Raw genomic sequence first — 21,022 nt, 5'->3', positions numbered from 1 at the left:
AAACCAGTCTGGGAGCCTGTGATTTCCCAACAGGCTGCCATTGAAAAACCAAACCCAGACCCATAGCGTTCACACAGCACTGCTGCCAGTCTAATAGAACCTGAAGAAAAAACCCATAATCCAAGTAATTTAGCAAAGGCAGTGAGGCTGTAGTGCACTGTCCATTCATAACCGCATGCCAAAGTATGCCATCTACTCAGGACGAGGTTGTATTCAGCTACCTCTAAGCACACTCTTACTTTCATCAGTTCCCTTACAGACACAGAGAAGAAAGTTCCAAAAGCCTTGAAACCTCCTGTGGGAAATGCTGAATTTACCCTGGAGCAAGCCCATCACTGTTTGCAAGCCAGGCCTTGCAGTTTATCAGATATCCAGTCCTACAATGTACCTTTTAGACCGACAATAGCAATCAATCAATGCTTTCTCACTAAGGCTGCAAGGGCTGCTCATCTGCATCCAGCAGCAGAACGATGGAGACGGAGAACATAATCGAGGATTATTTCTCTCCGGGAGCTTCTTGTCACTTCTTTCCCGTTCCCCTCATTTTTGTGTGTGCTGTAGAACACATCAGACTAAAAATAAAGGCTTGGGATGCTTTGCAGGAGGACCTGAAATCAGATCCCGGAGGCTGCGCTTGTGAGGTTTATCACAGGACGGAGAGACTCCTCGTGGCTGGTGGGATCAGAGCAGGACAGCAGGACCTGCTGCCTAACACTGAAACTCAGGGGTATTTATAGCCACCAGTACCCTTTGCTGTGTCACTACTCCATGTTATCAGCCACGCTTCTGAATCACTTTGTACTGCACTTCCTGATCTAAGTGAAACATGCAGAGCTTGTCTAATTACCAGCAAGTTGGAGTGTCAAACAACACGAATGGAATGGAGCAGAATGGAGCAGAATGGAACAGAACAGAATGGAACAGAATAGAACAAAGTAGAATAATTAGAAATAGCAAAATTACAGATTTCATTAGAAATTAGATTAGAAATTGAATTAGAAACTGAATTAGAAATGGGATTAGAATACACCATTTCAGTTGGAAGGAACCTACAATGATCATCTAGTCCAACTGCCTGACCTCTACAGGGCTGACCAAAAGTTCAAGCTTTATTAAGGGCATTGACCAAATGCCCCTTAAACACTAACAGGCTTGGGGCACCGGCCACCTCTCTGTAAGCCTCTGCCAGTGTTTGACCACCCTCTCAGGAAATAAATGCTTCCTAATGGCCAGTCTAAACCATTCCCACATGTACTTTCACTGGATCCCAGGGAGGAGAGCATCTCCCTGGCCACATCCCATCCTCAGGAAGCTGCACAGAGCCATGAGGTTGTCTCTCAGCCCCCTTTTCTCCTAACTGTGCAAACACGAGGGTCTCAGCCACTCCTCAGAGGCCATGCCTTCCATTGTTTCCAAGACGGCCAGGTACACTGAGGCAGGCTGTTATGATGGTAGGAAGGAGCAGAGAAGCATGACTGAAGTGGTTCTCCTATAAACATGCTGAACGTGTCTGAATCACCGCAAGCTCACAGCTCTCATTAGCTTCTTGATTGAGTTGGACCTATTAGAGGGACAGCAAGACTGCTCATCATGCTAATGCCAGGGTGTTTCCAGAAGCCCTGGAGATACTGGGCAGAGCTGGGAAGTGCAGATGCCCACAGGACTTCAAAGTCCATCCAAAAAGGGGCCAAAGGAACCCAAGGCTCTCTTCCTTTCCTTACATCTTCCAAGGCAGCCGCTGATGGAAAGCTCCCATGGAGCTGCTGTCAACCTGCTCTCCCTGCAGGAAGAAATCTGCCAAAACAAGCATTATTCAAGGAAATTAAGCATTCCAGGTAACTGAGTCACGAGGCTCAGCAACAAGGAATAGGATGGCCATTAATCTAAGTATGTGGCACAGGCTGCTTAACCCCAAGACATGGGAGCTGTGGCACGCTGCTGAGCCAGCGCGTGGAATGGGGACCCCACACGCTTTGTCCCTGTAATTAGTCCCTTCCTTGGGTTCATTTTGCTTTTTCCACAGTAATGACTCTCCAGTTGTACATGTCAAACACTACTCTGCAGCAGCAGGGCATATTTAAGCGGTGACACATGTCCAAGCTTAAGGAAAGCTTGTTAATTAGAAGCTTAATAAACTCAATTTCTGATACATGCAGGCTGACCAGTCAGAGGAATGATGGCCACTTTTTACCCTGCAGTGACTGGCACATTAAATACCACGCCTGGACACCATAAGGGCTTGCATCGTTGCATCTTTTCCCTTGAGAGCTGAAGATAACGCATGGCGCTACCATGAAGATCCCCTGCCTGACCCAAGCAGGTCTTGCCCATCACAGACAAGGCCTAGAAGGCAGCCACATACCTGGGGACTGACGTTAGGTACGTGAGGACTTTAGATACGATCTCCTCGGGCACCTCGTTGAAGCGAGCGTTGTCAGGGAGGGTGATAATCCAAGCCTTGTCCTTCCCTCGGCCACCTGGAATAAGGACAAGGATGCTTCCCTGCGTTGCTCTTGAGGAGGGCCAGCAGCAAAGCCCAGGAGCACAGGTTAGGTCAGAAAACACACTGCCATCATTACAGAATCCTGCCTTTGATTTCAAGCACAACACATACGCAGACGTGCTAGAAAGAAATGTATTAGGTACCAGGTATTTCCTTTATTTACTGAGTGTACTTTACATGGCACAGCAAAAGAAGGCAGAAATACAAGGACAAATATAGAACCTATAGAAAACCATTTCAAAGCAAAGCCCTTGTTAATGTGTTGAGCGTTTGAAGGCAAGAGCATTTCACGTGGCTCGAAACAGAAACCTAATATGCTCTTTCAAACTGCCTCAATGTTTTATTAACAACCTTTCTAGTGGCACTGGAGGCTACCTGATGGATAATATCCCGTGTGGAGTATCATTTTGCCAAATAGCATGGAAGTTTGTCTGGGGTATTTAATTACCACAGAGAAGTTCACTGTACTCACCGGAGAGAAAAGCAAACTCCTTCATCAAATCATCGCTGATGTCCTTTGCACAGATGGGTATTGTGGTTTCTGGGGGGAGGAAAAAGCAAAAGCAGCCATCAGAAAGGAAGCAAAACTCCAAATGTGTATCAATGTGCTCACCCAAAGGTGGGACTTGAACCCAATGCAGCTTCCCTAAATCATATATGAAATCTCCTAACAAAGGACATAGGGATCTCCTAGAAACCACTGATGCTAATGACTCCAACAGGGCAAATGCCATAAATCAGCAGATAATGTATTCTAGCAAATGTACTAAGGGAGTTCGGGTGCTCAACAGGGTGTATCCAATGTTAATTGCTATATTTTGGAGGTACTAACTTTACTCCCTACTCTGCACACTCCCCCAGTGCTCCCTAACCTTGGCAGTGCAATGGGCTGAGGTTTCTGCTGGCATCAGCAGCATCCAAGGCTGCCACGCTGGGAACAAGGCTGGGTTTTCACACTGTTAGAGTCTTTAATTTTGAGTAGATGAGCTTCTGAACTCCTGGTTCCATGGAAAGGCTGTGCTGGCTTTGGGTTATTAGATTTCTTTTTAATTAAATAATGGGAGAGGCTGGTTTCATGCCACGTTTAGCACACTGACCATGTCAGCAGCAATGGAAGGTTACACATGGTTTTACCTGGGAGAAGGGAACACAAACCAGACTGAACACAAAGGGATGCTTAGAGCTGGTCCACGTTTATCTATAAATGGAATGATAGCCTAAAATGAAACAACCTTGTTCCTGCAAATAAAGGACATCTCTACAGATTAGAGTCATTGTGCTCTCCGATAATCACATTTTAAACACTGATTATTGCACAGAGTCAGTCCTAGGGAGTAATCTTCTGGCTGTTTCAAATGACATGGGCTGCATACTCCAGCACACTCCAGCGTAATCAGTATTTATTCTATTTCACTGTTCCCAAAGGCTTTCTGCTCACTTCAGCTTTATCTATGGATTTTTTGGGCCCTTGGTGGGCTGCATGGAACAGCAGCACCCAGCGGTGCACGAGGTGATGGGGACTCTGCTCCTGCATCCCCACTTGCCATGGGCTCCTCTCTGCTCTTCCATGCACACATCTTTCCCTCTGACAGATAAAAACGTGATTTCTGTTTGCTAAGGATCAAGTGGCATCTACAGAAGCATTCTTCATTTGAACAGGCCGCAGAACGGGTCTTGCTAAGAAAGAAGTTTGCCTTGCAAAGCTATTTCAAACATTTGCATTCAACTGCTTCACCTAACTCGAGGACAAGCTGCAGCCACAGATTTCTCCTCTACCAGTAGATTTCTTTCTCCAGGTCAATAGTTTCACACTGATAAAAATGCATATTTAATAACTTCAGGTGCTCCAACACATGAAGCAGATGATATTAAACATGCTGGGCTTTGAAAACACAAGACCAAAGACATAGGCACACTTATTTGCCTCGGAACAGCGTGGGGTTGTTCAGCAGCCTGTCTGCCTTTGTAGTCGAGGTGAAGTCAGCTCTTCTTCCCTACCCATGGCTTGGCCATGCACTAGGACACCCCTGTGTGACTCAAGTGCTCAGCGGTAAAAGCAGTCACAGCTACAGGTGTACAAGTAAATGAGGCTTTTGTTTCTGGGTCTGCAGTGATATGGGAGGGGTGTGCTGGTTTATTGAGAGCTGTCAAGGAAACAGGCTGGGAAGCATTAAAACAAGCCGGAGACAAGTATGGTTGGGGAAAAAAAGCACTTTCCCACAAGTATTTTCAAACCTTGCTTTACAGAAATGAATACAATCTCAAAAACGCGTTTTTTAACCCCAGAGTGCAGTGCTTACTCTCTCACATCTCACCTACAGTTTATCATAGAGTCATCTACTGGTTTGGGTTGGCAGGGACCTTAAAGCTCATCCAGTCCCAACCCCCTGCCACGGGCAGGGACACCTTCCACTAGAGCAGGGTGCTCCAAGCTCCAACCTGCTTCCCAAGGGATGACATTTCTGGAAAAGGGCACTCAGCCCTTTCAGAAAACCAGCCCCTTCCGAGCAGTCCCAAAATAACCCATTTGAGGAAAAACTGGGTGGGAGTACTTTACTTCAGGCAATGAAGGCTCAGGGAGCATTTCCCTTACATTTCCCATCTCCTGTAGCGTAGGAAAATCCAACAGGCGACAGAGGAGCAGGATAACTGCCCTTTGGTAAGGTCAAGGCACGACAATAGGCTGATTGTGGTCCTATTAGAGCTGCTCCTTGGCCATCAAACCCAACCTCTTGGGCAAACGTTAGGGAAAATCAAGTGTTGGCACCAGATTCACAAGCGTGTTGCTGTGCCTGAGGCACATCAGTGGGATGCTGCTATAAATCCTCTACAGAAGCATGACCCTTGTCCTCAAATACGAATCTCTGGATAAAGAGCAGTGAAAAGCAGTGGGGCACAGATAAAAACAAGGCTTTAGCTGATGTGCATTAGCAAACTGAGGGGTTCTTATTTGGAGGACTCTCTTGGGACAGTACAGAAAAGACCCCAGGGTACAGCCCACACTGGCTATGAACCGCATAGCCTACATCTCACTGGCACAAGGCAGAGGAAGTCCAGGTTTCATGCAGGTCCACTCATTCCTCTTAAAATAGGCTTTGTGATCATCAGCTACTAGAGATTAGAGCTGTGCTGTTATAAAATGAAGCATGAACTGCCTTGTGTTACAGCATCCCAAACTGCACTGCTAACCCCATACAGTCTGTATGACCTCAGGCTTTAGGGTCTTACTAAAACCAAGCAGCATCTCAATGATAAACTGTTAGAACAGTGTAGTAACATCCTTGATATAGGCTCTAACCTGGGTATTTATAAAATGCTGCTGCAGTTATTACATTCAGAGACTCCTCTATGGAGGAGATCGTTGCCATGACACAGAGTTTCGGAGGATGCGTGAAGCCAAGCAGGGACAAGACAAAGGGGAAATACAGAGCTCTGTACCCCATCGAGAAAAACTAACGTGGCTCAGCAGGAAACCTGCTGACTCAGCCCTGTCCCCATCATTTGGCTTACACAGCCCACAACGTTTTGCTGGGTCCTCTCCATAGGACTGTATCTCGAGGCTGTTGCACAGATTGCAGCTGTGAGAATGATGCTCACTGTCAGCGATCCTCCCTTTTGGGGGGGATTCAAGCACAGAGGGACTTCCATAAAGGGTGGGGAGGGAACAGCTATAGTCTGAGTCCAAACCCCTCTCATAAACCTCAAATGAACGCTGAAGATCCTTGCTCTTTGGTAACTATTGTTTCCTTTCCCTTTCCAAACTTCACAGCCCCGCAGCATCTGCAGACAGCAGCTGTGTCACACATCTGCCAAGCCCAAATATTGTTTGCAGCTATAAAACCCGTTTGGAGATGGCTTTGTTGTGAATGAAGAATAGCAGCTCTTCAGAGGAGGGCTGCTGCCGTAGTCTAGGAAACAAAACTGAAGTAAATCAAATGCAAAGGGTAAAGGATCACATTGAGCTTCTCCACGATCTGCTTCTTGTCGGCTGCTTGTCCATTCAGACGTCTACACCCAGCTAAGCAGCATTTATTTGGTGCCAAGGGAGCCTGCGGAGCAGCACGGTTATAACCTATTTCCACTTCTGGCAGTGACTTCCTGAGCTAACCATCAGCCAGTGTCTGCCTTTGGTTGTCCTCCTGTTCCTTTGAGGCTAAGGATAAACCAACAGCATTTACAGGAAGGTCTGGTGCTTGGGGGGGCCCTGTGTGAGGCCAGCATCAGTGTGAGCCTCCCTGAACAGCCCATGGAGAACAAGCAAGGCTGGGTGGGAGGATTAAGCCATCCCCATCTCGTCTGCTTTATGCAGGAATGGGAAGGGAAATCCCTTAGAGAGAGTGCCCCAGCCATGAACCCAGTGCAATGCAGAGAGCAGCCCTTTCAGCTCCTCCTGCTGAAGCTGCTCCGCTTGGCAAAATTAAACATTTATTGGAGCAAGGAACAGAGACACAGCCTTGTCTGAGGAGGAAGCCAATGCACCACCCTGCAGTGTGCCCCCCTAACTCAGTCTGCATTGCTATACCCACACAAAGCAATCAGAGAGGCCCTGCAGCCCACCGCTGGGTGCACTCAACGTGGATAAGGGAAGAGGAAAAGGGGGACATTCAGAGTGATGGTGTTTGTCTTCCCAAGTCACTGCTATGTGTGCTGCTGTGGCGGAGCACCTGCCTGCCCACGGGAGGTGATGAATGGATTCCTTGCTTTGCTTGCGTGCATCGCTTCTGCTTTACCTATTAAAGCATCTTTATCCAACCCATGAGTTTTCTCTCTTCCACTCTTCCAGTTCTCTCCCCATCCCACCAGGAGGGCAGAAAGCGGCTTTGTGGGGCTCAGTTGTGTGCTGGGGTTAAAACACAACCGTGTCCTAGGACAAGCGGCTGAGCCTCACCCTTCTTTCTCACAGAACAATTCCCAAAGCCTTTGGACTCAACCGAATCCACACGGAACATCCCCATTCTCCCTATCAGCACACCACGTCCAGCAAGCAAGACGGAGGGAGCGATGAGAGCAGAAGCATTGGGTTACACTGCCTGCAAAGTGCCACCCAGCAGTAACCAGCACGCTTGCAGGAGGTCTGTCACACAGCACGGAGACGAGTGGCCAAGTGCCTGTCCCTTGGGAAGGAGCGGGGCAGGGCAGAACAGAGAGCAGTGTTCAACCCGTATCTTCCCATGGATCACACCCCACCTGCATCATGTCCAAGCAGTGGCTGCCCTGACGAGTGCATAGCCTGGAGTAGGAGCCTCATTTCCTCATCACCGCATCCACACCTCCGTACCTGCCCAAGGATAGGACAGGATGCTGTGTACAGTGTTTACACGGTGTTTGTAGGAAGCAGAGCCAGGAAGGGCTGAATCCTTAACAACAGAAACAACATTTTTATCTATGAGAGGAACAAATGTGTTCATGGAAGAGCAGAGAGAGCCCCTGGCCAGGCAGCGGGACGCTGGTGGAGATCCCGTGCTGAACTGCACGTCCATGACAAGCAGAGAATGGGACATTGTGCTCCCCAACAAGGCCTGCTGTATTCACCAAAAGCTTATCCCCAGGACCTGGTCTGAGCAGAGAACTGACAGCCAAGTCCTGGGGCTCCTTCCTGGCTTCGACACTAAACTCTCTGGTAGCCGGGAGCAAACTGTGTCTCCTGCAGCTTCAGTTCCTCATTGGGAATGGGAACAGACACAAGTGCCAACAGGATACGGTGCTACCACAGGGCAATGAGCACGTCTGATGCCAAAGGGCAGAAAAGACCCCAGCAGCCCCCATCCATCAGGCTGATGTGGTGTCCACGGGTCGAGCAAGAGCTAACATCAAAGGGAGGGTGTTAAAACCCCTGTTGACCCTAACATTGAATGGTGTAGGACCAACATGGACAGCTGGGAAAGAAGAGGTCTCCACAACCCACAGGACTGCTTTCTAGATGCACCAAAGAGCTGAAGGTCTCGGGATCAGCACTGAAGTCCACCAGCACAGACTTGGTGGCTTCCTCCCCATAGATCTGAGGCCAAGGGATCATTCTTCCCTACAGGTGAGTTTTCAGAGCACGCTGGCTTACAGGGACTGACGTCCCATAACAAGGACTCCTAAAGATTCATAGGGCAGAATAGCAAAGGGGCCCAATAGTAAGAGACATTTCTACTCATTCCCACCGCAGTCATCCAGGGCTGCAGAGCACACAACAGCCTAATGCTTTATAGCTGAGGTAACAGCTTGGCCACAGATGCAGACCTGTGGGGACCTTTTCCCCATGTGAGGAACAAAGCACATCCTGCATCCATCGAATTCCCTCCTCTCCACACCCACGCAGTTCAGCTGCTGAAGAAACTTAAGGACTTGGTTGCTCAAAGCGCAAAAGCTGCTGAGATCCTCTTCTGCATTTGCAGTTGATCCCAGGTACATTGCAGAAGGTATCTGTGTAACCATCAGTCATCTCTAAGAGCAGTGCTCAGCTGCACACACCTTTGTATGCACCAAAACCACCTTCAGCTGCTCACACATCCTGCCCTGACACACAGACACTCACTGGGGGTGCCTGTTGCAAAGGCACTGATGCTGTCCATGGACCAAACTCACCTTTAGCCATCTCAGTGCAAGAACGACACTTGCTGCTGCTGCCCTAACCTGGCACGCTGCAGAGTGTGTAATTCCAGGTGGGGCAGCCATTCCCTGTGCCAAGGGAGCAACACAAAAGAGCCATTAAAATATTCATGGCAGAAAGCTTCAATACCCTCGACTGCTGCATGTCCTTTGTGTCCCCTGCCCGGAGGGACAGCTTGTACCTTGCTGTGACTGGAGGCTGCATGGGAGCATCTGCATCCCCCGAACCCTGGGCACCAGCTCATAACTACAGCCAGTCAAACCCAGGCTTCATTTGGAGGAAAGATCAGTAATTAGATTAGGTCTGTAATGCCTGCATTTCTGGAAGACATGATGTATTGATCCTGAGGAAGATGATGGGGCTTCTCAGCCTGTTCTGTCAATTGGCTGATGGCAAACCTCCCGGTACACACTGAATAAAGGCGCTTGCAAACCCCACTTGTACAGGGTGATTGAGCTGCACCTCCATCATCACAATCCAGGGGACAAGGGATGGCAGAGCTGAACCCCATCCCTGGCAGTGTTCAAGGGCAGGTTGGACACGGGGGCTTGGAGCAAGCTGCTCTAGTGGAACGTGTCCCTGCCTGTGGCAGGGGTTGGAGCTGGAGGAGCTTTAAGGTGCCTTCAACACAAACCAGTCTGGGATTCTATGAAGTTCCAGTTCAGCAGAGCAAGGGGTGTTTTCATCAGAGACCTAAAGGGCAGCAGCCACCACACCACTGCTTCAAAGGAACACCCATGCCTCGTGCATGATAGGCACCGGCCTCCCAGTACAGCCACCACCCTCCATGGCCGCATGGGCATGAACACAGACCCCTCTTCCCCAAATCACTGCCATTACTGTCCATATGTGAGCACGCTGCAGTGAAAACCATGTACACTTCACCAGGAGCATCACCTCATGTCACAGATGAGAAATCAAAGCACTTACATCACACAGAAACACATTAAAACCACCCAGGGATCTAAAAAGGCTGTGGAAAGCCTCAAGAGGTTTGGTCCAGCACTAGGTGTGATGGGCTGGTCACCACACCAGGCCCAAAGACTCCTTAAATTAACCTTTGTCAGCCTAGGGAGGATATTTTAGGGAAAGGCTCACTCTTTGCAAGTCCTTCCTTTTATCACTCCCCAAGCACCTACTCCAGCACAGCGTAGGAGGCAGGATACGGCACCAGATGGTCCTCTCTTCTGACCTAGTGGCTGTGCTTCTCCACCAAGGCCTTCTGGGGCTTGTCTGCAGCGGATGCTTCAGCACAAGGACATCTCCATCCCCCAAAGCTGGGAGTGTGCTCAGCTAAGAAACCATGCAGCAAAACCACCCTGAAATGAAGCTTCTGGAGGACTAGAATGACCTTTGCAAAAGGCTTTCGATTTATACACACTGAGGAGAAGAGTACAAATGCAAAAGAAAATGATGTGAAAGAAAAAATAAAGATAAGAAAGAGGGAGAAAATGTTAACTCAGTGCAGAGCAGGCTTGTGGACCATCATGCAGGCAGCTGAATCATCACCTTACAATAGGAGCTGAGCAGCCATTGAAGAGGGATTGGATGCACTGCATCCAGGCGTGCACAGAGTGACCCTGGCTCAGGCCCCAGAGCAGGAACCTCTGCTCCTGGGCATCCCTCCAGCATCCACCCATCAGGAATCACTGGCTGAAAGCAGGAGCACCCAAAGCACTGGTGTGGCACATCTGTGGTACCTTACTGACACACCAAACCAGCACAACCTCCTTCTGCTCACCACGAGGCAGTGGGGCAGCCAGCTCAGGATCCCACCTTTATGGGAATACCATCCACCAAGTCAGTTCTGGGAGCTGGAGTGAGCACAGAAGTGTCCCCAGGAGCCAGGGCTGAGCCATGCTGACAGCAAGGAGGATGCTGCTCACGGGAGGTCGAAAGGTCCAGGGTGCTCCCGTGTGATGGAGACCACTGAGGTTTCCTTGGGGGTGGAATCTCTTCCCATTTAGATCTGACAGCTGACAAACTGGAAGCTTCACTTGGAAAAGGCAAAGCAAAAATCAACCACATGGCAACAAGGCTTGCGTGTTCCGGAAGATCCACTAATGCACGGGAACAAGATACTGGATGCTCCCATGTTTCCATGTCCCATCAGATAAACTATCTATCTTCTCACATCACCCCAAACCTAAGTGAAAAGTGGGAAAGATAAAAGCCAGCTCCACTATACACGAATTTACATCGACTGCAAGAAACGTAATAGAAGTTTCTCAACACCCACCCGTGTGGATTCAAACGCAGTGTGGGAGCTGAGAAAATCCAGTTCCTTGCGTTTCTGCTACTTAGGATCTTCAATGTGCTTTTAGTTGTCTCCTAGTCCCAATTTCAGGCATTACGAGAGGCTCAGGTGCACACCAGCACCAGGGCATGATTGCCATCTGTGCGCGTTTAGCGTCTGCCACCACAACGCACCTTCCTGGCCAACATCAGCAGCCTCCAAACCACAGCCCATTCAGAACTAAAGACTTCCAAAGCCCAATAAAACCATCATAAAAGCATACACACCTCAAGCACTTCCCCATCACCATTCAACCCCATGCAAGTGGTGTTTTTTCCAAGCCAAATTCTAGCTTTGTGCACAAAGCAACCCTTGGGAGATACAAACAGCAGTGAAGGACCCCATCACCTGCCTAGGAATACGGAATTCACTTCACTGAGGTCAATGGAACAATGGATTTGCTTTTATAGCTCGTAGAGCCAGGAAACTGAACTGTGCAGCCAGGTTCTCACAATGGCATCATCTGGAAATTCAGCTGCAAAGTGTTCAAGGCCAGATTGGACAGAGCTTGGAGCAAGCTGCTCTAGCGGGGAAGGGGTCCCTGCCCGTGGCAGGTGTTGGAACTGGATGAGCTTTAAGGCCCCTTCCAACCCAAACCATCCCATGCAAATGGAGATGCCCAATTCTGGCATTCCCTGTTGACAAAAGCACATCTCAAACCCAGCCAAGCACTCTGCATCCCGGGAGCTTCCGACCCAGTGCCGCTGCCAAACCAAGTCCAGCCTTGCCCATGAGGAAAAGGGGTTTGGAAAACAAGGCAGCATCACCCAGCCCTTTCCACCACAGCTCCTCACATTCCTGGTCCTCTGCACCCAGGTTTGCAATGGCCTTCAGTGGGGCAGGCTGGCAGATAAGAGCATTGAAGCTTTGGCACAGAGCAAGATGGGGAGTGCGTGACCCGAGATGCGCTCACCACACATACTGAAACAAGCAGCATCACACCAACATGTGTCAGTCAGCACAAAGTTGCCTCTTTGCAGCTCCAGGATCTCCCTGCAAGTCCTATCCACCAAACCTGACTTGAACAAAAGGCTCCTACCACAAGCACAACCACTGACATCGAGCTCTGACCTTCCCGTTGCCAAGGGAAGCTCCATGCCTCCAAGCATCCTCCAGTTTGATGCCAAAGACAGTGCTTTGGAAGAGTCCTTCTTCCCGGCCCCCCCCCCCCCCCCCCATATTTCCACTTCAACAACACTTCAATTCCTTTCCTCCTACTCAGCCCTGCTGTCACTTTTGTCCTCCTAAATGAATGATAAACCATTAAACTGTGGTTGTAGCAAATGGGATGTAGGGAGAGGAAGCACATCCCACATACTACTGACTGCTCCCAGACTACTACTGCTCCGTGGTCCACTCAACAGGGTCTGCCTTGATGGCAGCACAGAGCTTTCACAGGGAGGGAGCTCAAACCATTGTAGAGATGAGAACAGCTGTAAAAGGCTTGGGATTTATACAGGCTTATCCCAGGTATGGGGAAAACACCACCTTCTACTGGAAACAATCAAGTTTCCTACACCAATGCATGAAGGGAAATGCTTAAAGCATGGTCCCAAATCAGGCTGAATGCTTGGAAATCAGCCATGAGAGGAGAAAGAAAACCTTCTGATTTACTTTTAATCTCATGATTTAGGGAACCTTACTCCACTTTGTATCTTTGTCAATCATCTTAAGATTCTATGTAGGTGCCAAACCGCATGTCCAGACCCTGCAGCTATAACCACACAAAAGTGTTTTTGTGGAGATATCTTGATTCCTTATGAGCATCATACAAAGGTCGTCTGCCAAGAGCTGGTCAGAAGACAGGGTTCATGCTAAGGGAAACCTGCTGCCCGCTCTCACCCATCACATTGCTCACAGAAGACGCTGTTCACTATCTGCATCCCCATCCTTGTGTCACCCCGCTCCTGTTCCAGCACGTGGGTGTTTCATTGCTGGTACCAGCACAAGGAGGATCAGACTGTTTTAATCACATCCGTTCCAGCAGCACCCTGTGCTGCCTAGCCCGACCACCCCTGCCTCTGTTTCCCTACTCCCTATGGAGGGTGCAGGCAAAGGAGCAGGGCAGCAAGGGTCCAACAGGCAGGATCACAGCAATAGAAGGTGCTCTCATGGGCATCATCCCACAGGACATTATAATACAAGCAGCTCCTAGAAGCAGGTGACACATTGTTAAAGTCCTCACCTCTGACTTGTACTCCCAATACATTCCTCCTGCCCCCCAAACTGTGCTCTGGGATGAGACTGGAAGCATTTGTGGGGTCGGTGTGTCTTTGGTGTGCCTGGCAGGGCTCCAGGCTGTGGACAAGTGAGGAATGATGAGTGCCTTCACCGCCTGAGAAGGTACACATCCCATAGCAAGGCTGGAGCACCCCAGAATGCCACCACATATCTGGGATTCTGGAAGACCACTGCAAGAAAAGCCACTGTCTTCCCCACAAGGGAACAACATAAAGAAGTCAGGGCTCCACAGTTCACGAGCAGATCGTTGTCCATTCAAAGAGGCAGGAGAGCAGCTTACAGCCAGGGAGTAAGGAATCACGTTGCGTTTGCTTCTCGCATGGAGGGTCTGCAGCCATACAGCACAGCAACATCATCACCAATCAGTGCATTCCCCAGCACAGCCTGGAACTGAGCGAGGTTTAAAGCCCAAAGGATGAGGGAGGGAACAGGGGGAGCCTGACAGAGACACTTCACACACATCTACTGCTTTTCCACTTCAGAAACTGGAAAGGCACAACACAGTCCTCAGTCCTCAGGCTAAGGCGCAACTTCCCAGGGAAGACTTCTTTAGGTCTGCCCATGGGGGACCTAAGAGAGGGGATTAACACCGGCAAATACCGAGAACAACCTCCCGTCTTCCCACGGCATTTCGAGCCGTGCATTCCAGCACAAGGACACACCAGCAGCACAACGCGAACAGCTTCTCCTTACGAACCCGTCCTACACTCAGGACTCCACAACACCCATCACCCCGGCTCCTCAACCCTCCCCGGCCGCCGGGTACCAACGCGCCCCCCCGGTGCCCCTCCGCGGAGCCGGGAGCCCCGTCCGGCCCGGCGCAGAGCGATGTCCGGATAACCGCGGTACCTGTGCCCCCCGCACCGGCACTCACCGGCGGCGGCGGCCTCCAGCAGCGCGGCAGCCCGCAGCAGGCAGTAGTACCGCTCCATCTCCCCCGCCGACGTGCCCCCCGGCGGCGGGCGGGCCGGGGCCGCGGCCAGGGCCATGCCCCGCGGCTCCGCTCCGCCGCCCGCACCGCTCCGCCGCCACCGCCGCCCCGGGCCCGCGCGGCCGCCGAGGCGGGGCCGGGAGAAGCGGGCGGCCGCCGACACGGCCCCGACCCCGCCTCTGCCCGCCCAGCACCGCCCCCAGCACCGCCCGCTGCCGAGCGCCGCGGGTGCCGTGGTTCCTGCTTTGATCGCCTCCTTTTTCACCGCTTTTTATCCCCGTTTCATCCCTTTTATCCCTCCCCCCCTTCCCCTTTCTTCTTTCCTCCCCCCTTTCCCCCTCGTTCTTTCACTTTTTCCTTTTTTTTATTTTTATTTTTCAATGTTTTCCTTTTCCCCTTTTTTAGTTTCATCTTTTTTTATTTTTCCTATTTTTTCCCTTTCTTCTTTTCTTTTATTTTCTTTCCTTTTTTTTTTCTCTATTTTGTTTTCTCTTCTTTTATTTTTCCCTTTCTCCTGTTTTCCACCCTTTATTTTTCTTTCCCTTTCTTCCCTTTTTTCATTTTTAAATTATTTTTCCTTTTTTCCCTTTTTCCTTTCCCTTTTTCTGTTTTCCTTTCTTCCCTTCCCCCCCCCCTGTCCTTATTTCCTTTATTTTTCCTTATTTTTTTCCCTTTTTTTCCCTTTTCCTCATTATTTTTTCTAATTCCCGGCTGCTCCCCACTGTCCCAGCACACCCCCAGCAGCCAAACCCCCTCCCCACCTTACTCTCTGTAGCATTTCACTACGGAGAAACTCATTAAATCCTAACCAGTGTCTTCCTGCAAGCACCATTCAAACAAATTCCCCTACCAACACATGGGGAACCTGAAGCCATTCCACGGCTGGAGCTGGGCAGAGCCCTAAGCACAGCACCGGCCTGACCCACCGGCCTCAGTTTCCCCGATGCTGAGGTTCAAACGATGCCAGCTCATTCTCAGCCGGAGCCTGAGCAGCCCAGGAAGGCAGCACAGAGAAGTGGATGGTCTTGTTTTTCCAAAAGAGCCTTTTAATTACGCTCCTCCCTGGAATAGCCACCTTTTTCCAGCACTCCAGCAGGCAGGGCCATTAATTCAGGAGCCGAGGTCTAACAATGGTACTAGGAGAAACACCGTCTTTGGGCAGACCTTGTCCCTTCCTACACTGACCCATTCAATCTGTGCTCCTCATTCCTACCACAGCAGATCCTCACTAACTGAACAACAGGCAATGTTCTGTCTGGTTATGAAGCACATCTTGTGTGACACTGAGGGTTCCCGTGCGGTTACTCATCAAAACACCCAGCTCAGGGGCACAGCAGTGAAATGTGGTTATAAAATAGCCTTATGCAAGGTTATGAGCACAGAAACACAGCCATGCCACCTTCCTGCTCTTTTCTTATCACAGGAATGCTCTTTTCCCTGAACTGCTCATGCAGAAATGAGACCCATCTAAAATCTCTTCTTCATTCTGCCATGGCTGATACGCATCCACTTCTAACACTGGCTTGGGCACAACTAAAGCAGTGGAAGATACAGCTATGTTATCCCTAAGGTTTGGCACTCAATCCATTTCTTGCCCTCTGAGCAGAAAACAGAACAATGAAGCCTGGATCTGGACCAGGTCTTTGCAGCCAATGCACCCTATCTGAGCCCCTGGACTGCAGCAGTGGATGCCAGCAGGAATCCCGCACATCCCAAAGCAGCATCTCCTCCAGCCAATTCAGCTGGCACAAGGAAGCACCAGCCAGCTCAGCACGGAAAAGCTGCGCTGGCTCAAACAGAGGGACAATTGGTCATGGCTTTTCCTTAGCATCAGTCCCTCACAAGCTTGTATAGCCACAAGGATTCCTGTTTCGGAAACCTGGCTGCGTACAGTCCCTCCTTTTGGGCATGTCAGGATGAATGCCCAGCTATTCCAGCAACACACTCAGCACAGGCAATGTCCACTTGCATTTACACTGCCGGAAGCTATTTCACATATCTGTCTCCCCCAGAGACAAGTGTTACCTCTGCCTGCCCAAGGAACGATAAGCAGAGATAGAAGGAACGAGGAAACAGATGAAAAGCAAACAAAGGCAGCCAGAAATACGGATATCTCTTTTCCAGGGATTTTCTGCCCAGGCTCCATAACAACATTCAGTGCCCTTTCAGAGCCAAAACCTTGCCAGCAATTGTAGCACCTCTGTTTGCAGAATGGGTGCAATTCCTTCCCCCTAAATCAAAGGGGGAAAGGTGTAAGGAGAACTCTTCCTAATGTCATTAATTTCAGGTTAAAGGCTAGGGAAAAAAACCCAAACCTCAAACAAAATTCGAAACCTCCTTTTTCTCCCCAAAAATTAAGGCTAGAAGGTTCTGTTGGGACTGGTGCCACAATCCAGATTTGAGAAATCACCCTTCCAAAATACCCATTTATTCAGCCAGGAATGGTCCATTTTAGGGAACCACAGACATCTGAGGCCTCACAGTGATGCGATCACCTTTTGTGACTGATCCGGATAATCCCATCAGCCAATCCTCTGCAGTATACACTTGTATTATCACTCAGAGAAAACACAGGTTTCATTTCCGCAGCTTCCATAAGCTGCCGCCTTCATCTTTCATCATGGGACCACAGAGAAAGCGAAGGGCTGAGCAGCGAGTCCGGCTGCTCCAGCCCCACGCATCGCTGGAGGCATCGCTCGGTTAGAAAGCGCGTTGACAAATGCTCACCCGTCACCACCAGCTCAATCCACCCCATCTCCCAGCCTGCCCTTCAGAAACACCGCTCTCCCGACAGCTGCTGGGGAAAACACTTTCTGGTCAAAGGGGTAATTTAACTTGTCACCCTCAATTCAGCCTGCCCAGCTCCCACACACAGTCCTGCTGGTGCCAGGTAATTTCTCCAAGTGCTCCCGTCACTCCAGGGCTCAATTGTTGCACTGGTTTTCCCTGGCTTACCCGAATCCCATTTTTCCTGCTACGCCACTGCTGCAAACACCTTTGCCCCACGCATCACCCAGCCCCATCGGCCCCAACTCCAACAGGCAGAAACGGGATAAGAGAGCTTTGATTTGTTCTGAGGGTGGTGCTGAGAACTGGAAAAACAGAGCTGGCTAAATGCAGTTTGGAGTCAACCTGATGTGAAAGATGCTCACCTCTGGAATAAGCACAGCAACATCAAAGACTTGTGCAGGAGTGTAATTAAGCTCTGGTTGGTTTTCATAAAGTGGGAATTTTAGGAAGGTTTCGTGTGCAAGGCAGCATCACCCCCAACCCAGGGGTACCATCCACTATGGACTCTTTCCAAGCTGGTCTAAGAGGAGCAGAGCCTCCAGACTGGCACAGATCCTGGCCCCAGTGCGGCCAGTTAAGCCTGCACTGATTTCATAGACCTGTCTGTGTTGGAAGGGACCTCAAAGCTCATCCAGCTCCAGCCCCTGCCACAGGCAGGGACACCTTCCACTAGAGCAGCTTGCTCCAAGCCCCTGTGTCCAACCTGCCCTTGAACACTGCCAGGGATGGGGCAGCCACAGCTTCTCTGGGCACCCTGTGCCAGCGCCTCAGCACCCTCACAGGGAAGAGCTTCTGCCTAAGAGCTCATCTCAGTCTCCCCTCTGGCAGGTTAAAGCCATTCCCCTTGGCCTGTCCCTACATCCCTTGTCCCAAGCCCCTCTCCAGCTTTCCTGCAGCCCCTTCAGGCACTGGAGCTGCTCTCAGGTCTCCCCTTAAGGAACCTTCTCTTCTCCAGGCTGGACCAGCCCAGCTCTCTCAGGCAGGACTATGTCAATGTGAGAAAGGACTCCGCTGTCCCACTCTCACTTGTTCCCTGGGTAAGATGTGCTTTGTTTGTTGTTACAACCCCAGGTTGGGAAGGCAGCACACTCTCAGGAGCACACACGCCCTTTCTCCAGGCCACAGTGTGTTTCCAGCTTAGCAGGTTATCCCCAGACATGTGGAACTTTACCAAGCAAACCCCTTGTGCTAGGGCTGCAGGAGAACAAGTTGAGATGGGGACACTGCGGCCCCTTCACTTACCAGGAGCTGTCATCACACACCAACAGCCTGACCTTTGAAAACATCCTTGCTAAAAACCACCTTACCAAAGGACATTGCTTCTCCTTCCTAACACGAAGGGCTACATGAGCATTTTAAATGCTAATTTGGTGCTTCCTTTAATAGCCGGTGACCCGCAGCCATCACCCATCGTTACATTTACTATGGTTTTCCCATCCTCCTGGCTAGCCAGCGCGGAGTAGAACCATTCCCAGCTCTTCAGATGCTTCTCACTATCACTCACTCTATTAAGATTCTGAATGCGTGTATCTGGTTTCCAATAGTACAAGCTGCTTCTTAAAGGTTAGAGTTTGTTTTAAATAGCACAGCCATCTGTCCTCCGGTGGCTGATGGGAGCTGGAGACATCCAAGCAGCCAAAACAGAATCCTTCAAACTGCCGGTTCGTCATTACAAACATTTAGGTTTGAATCAGACACCTCCTATAAAAACTCACAGGAACTCCATATATTTCCCTTGTGTCTTATACAAACACTGAGTCCTGAAGTTGCATCGCGTTGCTGGGGGTTCATCCATGCGAAGATCCGGCCAGGACTTCAGCAGGTACTTGACAAACCCCACAGTAATCCTCATTTGGGTGCTTTTAGCCTTCGACCTAAAAACGCAGCTCATTTATTACAGGCAGCCACGGCAGAACCAATGCACAGCATTAAGAACAACTCTTTGTGCCTGTATGGAAGTCAGGCACGTGGACCTGTGCTGTTTTAGGCAGTTCCTAAATGTCAGCTAATGCTCCCAGTTTAACTCCTCTATAATGATAAATCAGTTTATTCCTTTAATTCACAGGACTGTCCTAATTTGACAGGAGTTTTGAGGGAAATGGGGTCAGAGCACACAGGGCAGCTAAGTGTAGCAGCTACTAAGAGTGAATTGTTAGTAACCTGCTGGAAAACACACAAAATGCGAAGCAACCAGTAGTTCCCATCAGAAAACCAAGTATGGCTTTGCTGGCATCACCCCCCAGTGAAAATGCCCACAGTCCCTCTTGTGCTGCCTTGGAAAAGGCCCACACTAAAACTAGCACCCAAGGAGACAAGACGAATATATCTTATGAATCAGAACAACATACCAAAGTTTATTGATTACTTCAAACAAAAGTCTCTGTAATGAAAAAAGAGCAAGTTGCATTCAGAAAAGGTAACATTCACATTCAAGTTCCTTTTTATATAAAGCAACATAAATGTATAAAATTGCATTTAAGTGAAAAAATGTAAGGTTGCAGTCCTCTTTATATATATATATATATATTCTTGCAAGAAGCTGAAAATGTATCTTCTTGTTGCCTGTATAGAATTTACACCTTCTATATACTACATGGTTTTAAAAACCCCAGAGCTGGGCAATTGGATAAATGGTGCAGTATTCAGTAAGTTTTCAATCTGTGTGTACACAAATTCAATTTGAAGCTTTTCTGCAGTTCCAAGTCATTCCTAACATCCTCAGAAGGAGCAGGGTTAGTTTCTGAGAAGTAGCTGTGACTACACCAAGTTCCTCCCTTATCATAAAGCAGTTTTAGAGGGAATCTTAATTACATTTCTTATCTTGCAGTGTCACTAGCCGGGGATTAAGCTTCAATCAGTTCTGATGAAGAAACCCCAGCCTTTTTTCCTTCAGGTTTTCCCACCGATAAGCCTGTACTGACCTTTTAGCTCACTAATGAGCACTGTACCAGTGCAGTGTGTGTACGAGACATGAACAATCACAGCATCACACTGTTGGGTTACCCACTCCAGCATCCCGCTGGCTTACACCCTACAGTTCCTACCACCACTTTTTCTTCCCTTTTCAACCCAAAAGGGGTCTCCTATTTGCCCTGATCTCAAATCATCCACAGCAACAGGAATTTCACTTCTGCTGTTTCTGAACGATGAGGAACAGCTTCTTCTGCCCAACACCCCACCAGTGCACTAGCTGAAGAGCCAAGCCCAAGAAAACCTGAATTTCACTCCAAAGATGCCTCCCATTAATTCCAACCCACCCCTCAGCACACCTGCCTTGGGTTTGAACATACAGCTATTGCAATGGCTCGCTCCATCCTGAGACTGGACACTTGGAAACGGGAAGAGAAAGATTTGGTTCTCAGAAGGCTCCATCTCAAAACAGGCAGCAGAAATGAGCCCGTTTCTGTGGCTTTACTGGGACAGTTCACACACACATGGCAAGCTTTGCTCTGTTCCCACTAACGTAACCAGCAAAACCTCCACAGGAACAGACTTTGACCGCAGGAACAGAGCACGACACGAAACAAACCGAGAAGCAAGGTGGCAGGCTTGGGACCATCCGGGCTTGGAATGGTTTTGAATCACAGGAATCAGGCATTTCAGCGCCCGCATTTTAAAGGTTATGTAAACACAAGTCAGCAACTGTATATTTAAGGAGAAAGG

The 21,022-nt window shown here is 49.5% G+C and overlaps 1 protein-coding gene across 1 annotated transcript in view; it reads right to left on the bottom strand.

The window, feature by feature from the left end:
* The window catches only part of MCF2 (MCF.2 cell line derived transforming sequence), a 56,174-nt gene extending 41,527 nt beyond the window's left edge, over window positions 1–14,647 (bottom strand). Inside the window, exons 1-3 of the mRNA XM_057404854.1 lie at window positions 14,513–14,647; window positions 2,976–3,044; window positions 2,363–2,477 (exon numbers count right to left, since the gene is read on the bottom strand). Of these exons, the coding sequence (XP_057260837.1) occupies window positions 2,363–2,477; window positions 2,976–3,044; window positions 14,513–14,627 (299 nt within the window). The 5' untranslated portion in view covers window positions 14,628–14,647. The remainder of the gene's footprint in view (window positions 1–2,362; window positions 2,478–2,975; window positions 3,045–14,512) is intronic.
* Window positions 14,648–21,022: the final 6,375 nt, after the last annotated feature.

Source organism: Pezoporus wallicus, unplaced genomic scaffold (assembly GCF_028554395.1).
Source record: "Pezoporus wallicus isolate ANWC-B61680 ecotype Strahan unplaced genomic scaffold, APGP_CSIRO_Pwel_v1 contig_6217, whole genome shotgun sequence".
NCBI lineage: Eukaryota > Metazoa > Chordata > Aves > Psittaciformes > Psittacidae > Pezoporus > Pezoporus wallicus.
This window is presented reverse-complemented; position numbering and strand designations above follow the sequence as displayed.